Source organism: Monomorium pharaonis, chromosome 5 (genome assembly GCF_013373865.1).
Source record: "Monomorium pharaonis isolate MP-MQ-018 chromosome 5, ASM1337386v2, whole genome shotgun sequence".
NCBI classification, from domain to species: domain Eukaryota; kingdom Metazoa; phylum Arthropoda; class Insecta; order Hymenoptera; family Formicidae; genus Monomorium; species Monomorium pharaonis.
Genome location: NC_050471.1, coordinates 11,269,893 through 11,283,417, shown reverse-complemented (window position 1 = coordinate 11,283,417; position 13,525 = coordinate 11,269,893). Strand labels below are relative to the sequence as shown.

At 43.2% G+C, this 13,525-nt stretch overlaps 1 protein-coding gene across 3 annotated transcripts in view; it reads right to left on the bottom strand.

Moving 5' to 3' along the window:
- Positions 1–13,525, bottom strand: part of LOC118645653 (protein pangolin, isoforms A/H/I/S-like) — a 106,458-nt gene extending 92,933 nt beyond the window's left edge. Inside the window, exons 1-2 of one of the 3 annotated variants that reach the window (XM_036287172.1) lie at positions 12,017–13,525; positions 11,776–11,854 (exon numbers count right to left, since the gene is read on the bottom strand). In XM_036287172.1, the coding sequence (XP_036143065.1) occupies positions 11,776–11,854; positions 12,017–12,166 (229 nt within the window). In that variant the 5' untranslated portion in view covers positions 12,167–13,525. The remainder of the gene's footprint in view (positions 1–11,775; positions 11,855–12,016) is intronic. The other 2 variants (XM_036287173.1, XM_036287174.1) reach the window with 2 other exon arrangements.

Genomic DNA, 13,525 nt, shown 5'->3' with positions numbered 1-13,525 from the left:
AAAATTTCTCGGAATCCCGTTGCCCTCGCGCGCGATGCGACGGGGTGCGCAACGGGAGAGAGGAAAATATAAAAAAAAAAAAAAAAAAAAGCACAATGATGATGATGGCGATAAAAGAAAAGTTGTGTACGAGTTAGCCTCACGTTCGAGATTCGAAATCGTGAAAAGTAATTCACATACGCATCCTGCGCCCAAGAGATTAAAAGTGTCGGAAAGCATTCGAGATGCCGTGTTCGCATATATACCCGAATAAAAGTATACTTTTCTCGTCGTGCTCAGATTGAACAAAATTTGTGACAAAATGTAATCGCTGAAGATAAACCAAAAGTAATGAAATATTAAAAAAGTATATGAAAAACGAAAAATAATAGTAAACGGCTGGAAAAAAAAAATTTCAATTTCAATCACAAACACTTTACATTCTTGCCCTCTGAAGAGTTAAACGAGAGGAGCTTGTTCGTCGCGTTGACACACATTGCAATTTTTCACGGTCGTAGCCGCGCGACAGGGACGAGGCAATTAAAAAAGAGCGAATTGTCGCGAGCGTAATGGGCTACCTTCGAGGTCTCTCGACGGTTAATTTGCATGACTAAAGTTAAGCCTTTGAAAGGTCCGCGTCCGATACAACATTGACCACCAGAGAGGAGGAAGAGGAGAGGCACGGTCCCCTCGAAGAGACTGCCTCTCCTGCCACGTGTGCGCCACTATGGTACTTGCAGGTTACGTTCGTCCGAAGAAAGGAACGAGGCAGAGGAAGGATGTTAGGGAAAAAACAAGAAGAGAAGACGCGTAATAAGAAAAGAAGACAAGGAAAGATGGGGAGGGAGTGGAGGCTGTTATGCGCCGTCGTGTACCCAAGTAGCGAGTGTCAGCCCCGTCGGCTACGCCCATATAAATCCTTAGTTACCTAGTCGCTTTACGAGATACAATTATTTACGGAGACCGGCCGGCTACCTTATTTAGCCTTAGTTAGCTCACCGGCGAATATCACCAAGCCGATTGATCGGCCCTCCTTGCTATCCTCGACTTCCTTCTTTCTCTTTGCCTATTATCGTCGTTCGACGTCTATCGAAATTTCTTTCACAGATTAATTTTTCATTATTGCAATAAATATCTATTCTCGCGTAGAATTGTCCTGACGGCACTGATCATATTCTACACAAATATATTATGGTACACAAAAAAATTGTACGTGCATGGAAAAACTGTGCACAAGAATTATTCGTGAATTAAAAATTGTACACGGATATATTGTGCATAGAAAAACTGTGTAGTGGACAGTTTTTCTAAACACAATATATCCGTGTGCAATTTTTAATTCAAGAATAATTCTTGCGCACAGTTTTTCCACGTACAATTTTTTGTATACAATATATTTGCGTAGAATATTCTGATTGTGTACAATTATTTTATGTAGAATATGATCAGTGCCGTCCTAACAACTTACCGTAGAGAACCGGTAAGCAATCGATGTTAACATTTAAACACTGTCGTGAATTTGACGGTCAATTTCCAAGTGGAATATTTACATTGTAGCGTAAAGGAGGAAAAACATACGTAATATCGTCATCGTCGGGCCTGTAAGACACGATGAGACGTTTTGATGGTATTTAATGTTAAAAATATATTTTTATAACAATTTTTAATCAGTACAATATAAGTAATGATAAAAGCAAATTTGTATTTAATAAAAATTGAAATATAAATAAATATTTAATAGCTTTTAATATTATATATACATATTATATATATATATATATATATATATATATATATATATTAAAAGCAGTGTATTAATGTTTAAAGATAGAATATACTATTACGTTATTTTTATGCAGCATCCAACTTGATGTATATACGTTGTTTCCTGAAATATCTGACACTCCCGAATCCATTACATCTTTTTAGCATGACGATTGCGTGGTCACGCGAAACGCTAATTACGTAATAGCGGAAATCTTCCAAATGGAAACCGATCGTTCGAGTGGTGCGTTTCGGCTCGTGCAATATTTACTATGCGGTCAATGCGTTGGTCGAGAACCGAAGGTAATTATAATTAAATGAGCAAGACCAAAGCGTGCATAGAGAAGAGAATCCTAAACAGCAAGAAATTCTCTCTCTCTCTCTCTCTCTCCTCTGCTTTTTCTCTCTATCTCAAAATACTATGTGTACATGCATCTCTTCGAACTCGCCGCTTGTAAATCATTCTCACCGCTTAACCTGACATTAGCGTGACAGCCTGCTATCCCGGCCCCGGTCGCCTTAGCATATGGTTGGCAGATGCCACCGTCGCCATAGGCGTTCTTTTTTAATCAAAGGCTTCGGCAAAAATTTTCACGTGCAAATATCCTAGCTATTGTCAAAGACATTCGGATGTTATGACGCGTGATCGGATTGTAGTATTTCAATTTCCTATAAAATTACAACCATCCCAAATTATAAATTTCTTATTTTCCGGTTATTTTACCTGTATCGAGAGTCCGAAAATCAAATGATCGACGGAGTGCGAAACAGCGGTGTACAAGTCGTTTACTCTCTAGAGCCTAAATAGCCTCCGCAAGCGGCAGAGCGGTGGCAAGTAAGGGCAGAGTTTCGAAAGCCGGACTAGCTGCTCTAAACAAAGAGCTTTACGGTCATATTTATAGTTGTCGTAAAACACTACACAGATTGCTAACCTTCGGCTCACACAGACAGTGCCTGTGCCTTCTCGTTTACCATCTTCCCTTTTCTCTTTCTCTCTCTTTCCAATCCGCATTTTCTTCACTACTTTATTCCCGCTCATTTGATTTTTATCTCGTCTCTCTCTCTCTCTCTCTTTGTATATCGTTCTCCTCTTTCCTATTACACAAACTTTTCTCGCCTTTCTCCTTTCTTTACCTAATCTCATTCTCTCCGCAAGATTTCTCCACGTATTCTAATTACCGATGTATCTACTGGTTATTATTTTCTTGATTTTTATCTAAAAAGAGAATATGCTTGAGGCTAATTTCTGATTACCTCTCAAAGAACAAAGTTTGTAAACATCACTTTAATCGTAACTACCTCGTAACTTTTACTCTATTACAAAAATAACATAATTAGCGAGCATAGGCTAATGAAATATGTGTATTTCTTCGTTTTCCTCTTTTCATTTCTTACTTAACTTCCTTCCTCTTTTTAAGAAGAAACGCGAACAACGAAGTTCGATAACGGTTTAACGGCGACGACGACTGTCTCTTGGCGTTAATTGACTCAAGAGTTGTACGGTCCAACGACTTTGTTTGACGAAAATCGGTTCGGCTGAGTTCGAAAATGGGCGGACAAACCTGAATCGTAACCGTGCGAGTCTCGAAAGGAAAACCGGTATTTTGGGCGAGCACAGCTTATTAACATGCGTCCGCTTTTTCATTCTTTTGCCAGCCGGGTTTTTCGAGATCCGCGTGATCTTCGTTAGAGCGTCGCCGTCGCGTCGAAAATGCATTTTAAGGAACGGAAGCGCAAAATTCAAGAGCGAGAATATGCAAGCTTATGTTAATCCTCATTAGCACAGTGAGGAAACCTTATGCTTTTAAACTTTTATATTTTAAAAAGAACTTTTGTCCCGAAAATGGAATGTTATCGGAAAAATCTGTCTATGCATATATCCCTACATACAAGAACAATATTTTTAAAAATATATTTTTTTTACAATATGTATAAGTCCACATCATTTTTAAACAAATAAAAAAGTTAATAAAATGCATATCTAATTCTGCTCATGTTAATCATATTCGCAAGATCAAACTTCGCAATGTGTTAACTGAATCCGCAAGATTATTAATCTCGCCCGGAGCGAAGCGCGATAAATGAGTCGTTTGCATTTACCTGTATTAATCTCGTCAAAGTACTCTGTAGGCGAACATTTCAGCGCGTTTATATACGATAGCATGCGTCACCAGGATCACGCTATTTTATTAAACGGCGGTTTACTCCTCTCGCGCGCGCGAACAAGGTATTTGCGTGTTTGTGTTCACGTAACGCAAACATCACGCTTTAAATGAGTATCGAAAGTAACACTTTCGTCAGTGCATTCACTGTTTATTACTTATATCACATCATATGCAATATTTAATTAACACCCTTTTGTCTCACTAATCTTTATTTGACGAAAGAATAATGACATAACGAGTAGAAGATATTTAAAAAGAAAACATTGTAAAGTAGGTTTCTTGCAAATGACCGTCTCGTGTTTGAGATCGATAGATTGTTATTAAAAGAATTTTTATGTAACTGTTACGTTAATCTTGATCAAAAAGAATGACTAAAACAATATAAAAATAAGTGTTGCTCCATGATGCATGTAAGCTCGTTATCTAATGTTAATTAAACCAGGATTATCTTAATACGCATTAGCGTAGTATTTGTAAAAGTCTTTATTTTCTCATTCGCGTGTATATGTATATAAATTTTTGTCATATCCCGTCTGATTTAAAAGAAAACGTTAGTTGCATAAATAACGAATCAATTTTTATTCCATTTTTTTTTTGTAAATCTATGTGTCTCGTGCACATAAATTTTAGAGAATTTTGTTTTTAAATACACTGTATCTTTGGCGTCAATATTTGACAGCCTCCTTGACCCGCTTTCACTCGTGAAACAACTTATTAATTTCCATCAAACACAATGCGCGAGGAGAATCTCGCTACGGCAAAAATCCATTTGTTGAAAAAAATTTGGCGCGTAACATTGCGTGAATTAAACTATTACGCGCAATCTATATGTTGCGAACCGGAGACAATCGTCTGTCAAAAATTTACGTCATTAATCGGTACTTAATGTCATGTCTATCGATTTTACAGACATCAAATTGAAAACAAAAGAAATCGATAATCTACCAAGCGATAAGATATAAAATACGATGTGCGATATGCGATAAAAGACACGAGAATCGTGAGAACTGATATGCTGCTCATTAGTATCAATCGTATCAATTGCGATTTTTAAATTTATTTTCGCGTTTAAGTAAAAAATATACGAGAATACAGGATTTCGATTGTATTCTACTTTAGAAAATGCTCGAGATTGGGACTTTGTGTTAGAATATTTCAAGAATTGTGCACGTTTTTCCGGTAGCATGTGACTAGAATCGTTTTACTTTTTTTTAAGTTATAAATTCCGAATCTTTGCCTACGCCCATGAAATTATGGTAGTTTAGTGGGACAAGCACATTTCCTGAGAGTCGCCTTTGCTTGTGGCACACGTACGTATCTGATTCTGGGAAAGGCGTTTCGCAAGAGGAATTTGTTTAACCATTTATAAAGGAAGCACCACTGCGGGGTGTAGTTGCCGAACCCATGGGGATAGGCACCATGGGCGGCGAATCGACAGAACCTTGCCTTCCTTCCTTCTCTCTCTCTCTCTCTCTCTTTCTTTCTCCTATCTTTCTCTCACCCAACCTTTCCGAATGCAAGAAGTCCGGCAGGTAGGCTCGTTAGCGAACAGGTAGGTAGGTAGGTAGGTAGGTAAAGGCGAGTCAGGGTAGATGTATAATGCTGACTGTAGCCAGTGTGTGTCTGTGCTTGCATATCGGGTGTACCAATAATACACGTCACTTTATTCATTCAGATTTTACGGTGAATTTGAATAGAATTTACCGTAACAGTTATTTACAGAAAAGATTACACAATGTATCACAGATTTCTCCGACTGCATTGTGATGCGGTCGTAAGGGACATCCACACACTGTAAAACATGCTGTCATAGCCTTGTAATAATATCAAAGACGCGCGTACAACTTAGAAAAAAAAAATTGCTTATTAAAAAAAATATTAAGTTGGAACGAAAGTACTTAATGTACTTTTATTTAATCAATTTTAATTTATTGTAACTTTCAAACGGATAAACATGTCTTAGTCAAAATAATGTCCTTCGCTTTCTACGACCTTCGATCATCTCTTCCTCTTCGACCTCGTCAACGATTCTCCATGTCTCGGTTACACTTTTCCCAACGCGAAAATAATGAAGAAGACGGATATGCGTCTTTTCGAACTCCATGATTGAACGTACTGAATCACCACTTCTAACAATGACAGCCAATCGTCAATATGCGCGCAGAAGCAGTACAGCTAACACAATAAGCATAGAAAGTTTCAACTCGATCCGACTAACCATTCCGCCACTAGCGCCATTTAATTGTTCGGTACATTACTTTTTTTTACCTTAATATTATAGAAATAAATAATTTTCATTTTGTAACTACTATTTCTATTGATTATAATGTTAAAGAAATTATAATCAACAAAAACGCAATTTACGATACTTCTGCATCAAAATGTACAAGTATAACTACCCTTACTACTTTTCTTCAACCCTTTATTACTTTATTATCGTGATTGTGTTGGAATATCGAGAAGACTTGCGGAAATTTCGATGTACCCGGTATATGCTACAGAGCGTAAGAAATGGGTGGGTTAGCTCCGAGAAGAGACGAAGCAAGAGAAGAGGAAAGGAAAGGACTGAGGGAACGAGAGCGAGAGAGCCGTGACGGGATGCTACGGAGAACGAGAGAAGAAGAGAGAAATCGAACGCGAGCGATACGCGAGAAGGAAGGCGTGAAGAAGAGAGTGGAAAAGAAGTGAGTGAGAGAAAGAGAGAGAAGAAAGAGAACTCGCTTGGGTGCCATGTGCATTGGTGAACGGATACACATCGTACGGTTCGGAGGGAAGGTATTCGGGCAAGTTCAGGATGATGCAGCAGCAGCGGGGTCTCTCCTCTCTTCTCGTTACGTTTCTCTCTGCCCTCTTGCTCTCGCATCGTCTCGTTTCTTCGCCTCTTCTTTACGAAGAGAAGTCCTCTTCCCCTTCTCTCTCTCTCTCTCTCTCTCCCTCTCTCTCTCTCTCTCTCTCTCTCTCTCTCTCTCTCTCTCTCTCTCTCTCTATCCGTCACGATTTCGCGCTCGCCCGTCGGACTGTTCGTTTCGTTTCGTTTTTCGTCTCTTGGGATAAGCCTATGGTGCGCTCGAGGCGATCTAGGCGCCCGACCGCCTACACGCGAACTCGTCAATTACTTCGCACAACGAGACACATCGTTTCTAACTCTCCCCTACCTCTCACTACCGTTTCATTTCTTTTCTCTCTCTCTCTCTCTCTCTTTCTTTCTCAATCCTTGAACCACGCTATGATGCATTGCGCGACGTATAATCGCGGAGTCCGAGGTGCAATCCAGACGCGCGGAGGCGGCTTCCGAGCAGCGACAAAGTATGTGTATCGAAAGGCAAGCTTTCGCGAATGCCCACGTACATACCACCGGAAGAAATCGCGTGCAATCGCGTAGGTACCGTGCGTGTGGCACATCAACAGCGCCCGTTCAAGTTTATTTCATATTTCAAGTTCTTACATAGGAGATAGATAAATTTGATTGCCCAAAAAAGGTCAAGAGAGAAAAATTATAACTCCTGTGAGCACTTTACAAAAAATTAAATTAAAAATTGAAGCAACTTTTATATCTTACGATTGAAATAGAGACTTTTGGTTTTGTCAGAATTAAACTTTTGCGATATTAGCACGTGTTAATATTGTTGCGCACGAAACAGAAAGACACGAAGAATAAAGAAAGAACGTTTCGCGATCGTTGGTATTACCGTGCCGTGCGTTCAAATTTACATCGCAATGTAGTCGCTCGCTTGCGAAATCAATTTGCAATAAAAACTCTGGTGGTTAATCGTTCGACCACTATCATCTACGCTTGTGTATATTTTATTTTGTATATTATATTATGCGTTTCATTTTAACCGACACATCCGACATAAATCGTCGTTCGATGGCGAAAAAGTCGTAGTAATTATTTTGCTCAAAGAAATAAGGATTTGCCATAATTAGCCATATTTGTCGTAAATTACTTCGAACGGTTTTAATCCGAGTAGCACACTTGGAAGAGATGCAACGAGAAAAGGTTGGGTAAAGATGAATTTTCGTTCCCATACGTATAATGCGTAGAAATTTTGAACATTACTAAACCCAAACCGTATTAAACACAAGTAGTGTACGAGAAAAAGATAGCGTTGACAAAGAAAATATTGTATTGCGTTTTTATACCTGTTAATGGTAGTAATACATTAGCAACAATGTTACTTAGGCACTCATGTGAACATATTTTATGTGTATGTATATACGCTTGCGAGCAAACGCTTCTGATATTTTTTTCATTTTTTTAAACAGACAGATAACAGGTGGTACATAGTATCAGATCGTATGTCGCGTCGCGCGCGACAAAAAATTCAATATATAAAGGGCAAAATTTTTTGTGCACAAGATTCGCGCGTTTTCGGTTCATTTTTAATTATAAACATAGAATTTATACGAATTATAGAAAACCAATTCGAATACGAGCATCATGTATTTTGCTTCGTCATTGATTCGCGCATCTCCACAATACAGACGTCGTCAACTCGCGGAGTAAATCGTGTTTGGTTAAAAATCGCCGTCGGAATGTGACGCGTTGCACGCAATCTCGACTTTCTCGGCGTATCTGAATAACTAGTTCTCATGCAGACAAGCGACAAAAAAAAAAAGAACATGTGAAGCGGCTCTAGTGAAGTCGGCCGATGCCAAGATTAATTCCGCTTGAGCCTTGCGCTCGCCTTCCTCGAAGAGCCATAATTAACCACTTAAGCGATTACAACGGATCCCGATGTAAAGTTTTAAACGTTTTCTGACAGTTAGGGCAACGAATCCTTCGCTCTCTCTCTTTCTCTCTTTCTCTCGTTAGCATTCTACGTATTCCCATAAGTGATCCATGACGGCGATGATAGAATCTGATTAATGAAAACATATTATCTGAAAACATGTAAGGCGACGTGTGTAATTGACAATGGCTAATCCAAATTCATACATTTCAAGAGATCGTAACAGACGACGAGGACAGAAAATTGGAAGGCAAACGGACATTTGCGATCGTAAAGAATTATTTCGTGCGGCTACGTATTGCATAAGCCATGTAACGCGAGAGGTATATCTAAGAGCCGGTACATTTCGATAATCACGCTCTCCAGACAGTGGTACCGTAATCGTGGCCACGACATCTCGAACACAGGACTCGGCGGGAGACGTACGACCACGTTAACTCATTAAAATGTTTTGGCAACAGCACGACAGCGTGCACGGTAGCGCGACATCGATTTGTCAGTGACAATGTCTGGCAGGGAAGAGGGACGAGTAGTCAACCGGAGAGAACGATAGGCACGCACTTTATTGTATATGTTACTGGCACGTCGGAGCGATTTGTTCCGAACGAATCTGTTACTCGTAAACTCCGCGCGCTCGATTTCTTTTTTTTTTTTTACAACTGACAAACTATAGAAGTAGAATCAACTTCTGAACCTTTCAAAGATTGAGAGGACATTAAGGCCACATTTTGAACAAAAGAAATAAATAAATGGAAAACTGTCAAGTTTTTTCCTAAAATATTGTGAGAAGATAATATCACAAAGCGCACAATTTGAAGAAACAAGAAAAATGCCAGATTCCGGTCGAGGTAATTTTCGGTGCCCGGTAATATTTTTTCCTTGCAACCTTTTACAATCTCTAGCTTATGCGAACTATGCGATCTTGAAACAGTCCTTACGCAAAGTTGAAATCTTTAATTCACAAATTATATTAACGAGCAATTTAATAGTTTTGACGCTAACAAGCATCCATCAGATCCGGAGAAATATATTATGCACTCCGTTTGCGTGGAGCTGGAGATTGTAAAAATGCACACAAAAATCATATCGCACCAAGCGCCTAGACCGAGAAATTGCACTCGTCTTCTACTTCTTGTATTAATTAATATACATATTGGTGTAAAATTTAATTATGATTGAAAAAAAAAAAACGTTCGCGGCAGTTTCTCGAGAAATTTACTCAACGCTCCCTCTTTTTTTTTAAGGAGAGAAGCTGCGAGAAACGTGACGGTTTTCTTGACCTTGACGTTTCCTTTTCCGCGGGAGTACATGCGTTGCGCGTCGAGTTTACTGCATTGTTTACATTGGTTGAATTTTTCTGGCGAGACGCTCGGCGATGTTATCGCGTTCGTTTCACGGCCGTTGTTATCCTTGTAAAGATTATACCGAGCAGCAATTAGCATTACTCTTGTTGTTCCCTCCGAAATATCGTTTCTAAAAAGTTTCGAGTCGATAACCGAAGAATATAAATATTACCTAATGTATATATGCGTACGTACTGCGTAGAAATATTAAATATTCCGTGGACCGTGAAATAAATCGTCAACGCTGAAAAAGCGAGACAAAATCAAAGTGAAATTTTTGCCACATTTGTCGCGTATGCTGGGAGCTAATTTGGCACATTCCATCAGCTCCAAAATTCTTTTTCAATATGTTTCTATAATCCGTCGGTCGCGTAACAATCGGCGTGTGTTTTGGCGACGACCTTTGAAAGAAGGAACGAGAAGGCGATTCGAGACGGCCTCCAAAGTAGTTTTATTGACGTCGCGGCAATAAGAGCAACATGGAGGCATATTTCTCTCTTTCTTTCTCTTTCTCTCTCTCTTTCTCTCTTACTTTCTCTCACGCGTAGAATTGTCCAAGTGTCGTTGTCGACGCCTCCGGCGTTGGCGATTATTGCGACCGGAGAGTGTGGGCAACGAGGTCTCCTCCGCCGCCGCCGCCGCCGCTGCTGCTGCCGCCGCCGTCGCTACCGTCAGTGACGACGGAGAAGAACCTTTCGAATGGTGACGACGTGCAACGTAATGTGGCGTAATGGCGAGGAAATTAATAGGAGCGCCGTGTGGCTGGCGAACGCCGGGAATCCGAGTAACATATTTTCTCTGCCGACACAGAGCGCGCGCGCGCGCGCTCTCGCGCACATACACAGGCACCATTATCACCGAACCGTGAAAGCGGCTACGAGAGTAGACACTTATCGCGCCGCGATCGATTTCAAATGACGTTAATCTAAGCGCGAGATACCTGGCGCGACGCGGTATCGGGGCTAAGCCCATAGACGTGGACACCATTAGGAAACGCCGTGCCGGCGCGACGCGGCGCGGCGGTCGCGCCCGTTGATCGTCGATTATTTAATTCCTTCGTGCTCCGCGATCAATTCGCCGGCAGCTACACTAGATTTATATTCTCGCAGTCGTCGCGACTCGCGGGGAACCTACTTACTTACTTACTTACTTACTTACTTGCTATGAAATTACTTCTATATCTACGTACCGACGATACGAGGATTATCGGTGGTGTATGGATGGCTATAGATTGGAGCGTTTCAACGCGACGCGGGTCGTTGTCGCGGGCAGAATATCCCGAGGAAGGAAATACTTTTCTTCTTTCCCTTTTCCGAGGAAACTTGACAACGTCTTGCATCACGTTGTGGAATTAAAATTACGTTACACCTTGCGCATTTGAGTGTTGTTACGCATTACTTCCGTTCAAGTGGACCTTTAGCCAGCTGTTTACCACGAAGCAACGGAATGATGTATCGATCCCGTTGACTTGGTAGGATTATAGGGGAGGCCAACGAATAATTAAACTCACGCGACGAAATTGCTGTTGATATAATTCCCGAGGAGAAATAGAGAGAGAGAGAGAGAGAGAGAGAGAGAGAGAAAAAAAGAGGAGCTAACTGTTCGCCGATGAAAGCGTCACTGTTTTTTTTTTCACGTTACCGCGGGTCGACATCGACAACTGTTGCGGAAAATACGGAAATGGAAAGTAAGCTTGACGCGAGGGTTTTTAATGGCGGAAGGCTCCGTGGATGAAAGCAAACGGCTCGGAGCGAACGCGTCGAGAATAGAGATGGATGGAGCAAGACTTACCGAAAACGGGACTGAGGTCGGATCTCGCCGACGTTTTTCCCGTCGTCGCGTAGGTGCCAGCGGAGAGTGCGCCCTTTTCCTGCAACACACATTCACGCACTTAATGCCTCGCGTCCTTCGCAGTTCGTCGCGGCTAACAGGTATGGACATTTTGGTATGGATGAGAAGAAAAGTAAATGGCAAAACACAACGGGAAAGAAATGGAAAGTAAAGAGACGAGAGCGTGTGGAGAGCTCCGCACCTCGGACTCGGTGAGGTCAATAAGGTCGCTCTTGTCCTCGGTAAGGTTCTCCGAAGACCTCTTCTCCTCCTCGCCCTCATCCTTGAAGACCTTGACCTCGTCTTCGCTGCCGAGATCGTCGCCGCCGCCGCTGCTGCTCACGTGCGGCATTATTGCTGGCACGCGAGCGACGGCCACCGTCTTCCCTGTCGTCACTTGCCAAACTTGCCGATCCGGATGACTCCGTTCTCTCTTCTCTCTCTCTCTCTCTTTCTTTCTCAAGATTATGAACGATGGCCGACGGCGAGCGAGAATTCTCCTCGAGAAGCACCTCGTTTCGCGCGCGTGGATCTCACCGTTCACTGATCCGAGTTATCGGGTGCAACTTGAGGTAGCGGTAGCAGCAGCAGCAGCACACAGAACCGTCACTGTTCACCACCCGCGGTCACTGTCGCGCCACTGCGTTCACGCGGAGCGGAGATTAGGCCGCCGTTCTGCGCGTCGTCGCTACCGGGAGACAAAGAGCGGCAAACGACGCTCCTCGCGTTTCTTGACTCGCGCGCGCGCGCGCGCGTAAGCGCGCGAAATGACAACCGCGACGCGCGCGGTTAATGACAACGTCTCGCCGACTCGCCGACGGTGGCCGACGGCGGTACGGAGGAGACGAAAGACGGAACGACGACGAGACGGCCGGGCCGGGCCTCCTCGCCTCACGACGTCCTCACCTCACCGCACACACCTCGCCACGCGTCGCGCACGACACACACTCGCGCTTTTCGCGCGCGCGAGTTTAATTTCCGGTCGTCGCCGGCGGCGGCGAGAGAGATACGCGCGTGGGAAGGTCGCCGCTACCGTCGTCGCGTCGTAGGAGTAGGAGGAGTAGGAGGAGGAGGGCGCGAAGCGGCGTGAAGCGGCGTAGGACGTGGTGACAAGAGAGAAAGAGACTCCGCCGCGGAAGATGACGCAGAGGTAGGTGGTGTGTACAGAAGGCAGGCCGTGACGTAGAGTTAACGCGTAGAGTTTGCAGTGTGTTTGTGGAGTGAGGCGCGCGCGGGTTGCTCCTCTACTCGCTCCCTCCCTCCCTCTCTCTCTCTCTCACTCTCTCTCTCTCTCTCTCTCTCTCTCTCTCTCTCTCTCTCTCTCTCTCTCTCTCTCTCTCTAGCTGCGACTGGACCTCTCAGTGCACGCACCCGCCGCTCGAGCCCGACTTGTCGTAGGACGTAGCATACTCGCACGGAGAACACGGTGGCCACGATGTTTCCGCGAGCGCACTGTACCGCGATTCCGTCAACGGGTCCGTAGCACGATGGAGACGACGACGCGCGACGGCGACGAATGCGACACCACGACGGCAACTACGGCACTCTCGTTGTTGTCGCCGCGAATGGTGCACGCGCCGGGCAGTCATCGTGCCCCGCGGCTCCGTGGAGCAATGTTCGGCAAATCGCGTGTGTTACGTTCCCGCGCGCGTATACCTTGTGTTCCCTCGCCCCGACTCCGAATACCTGCCGGTACGATCTACTTGGATGC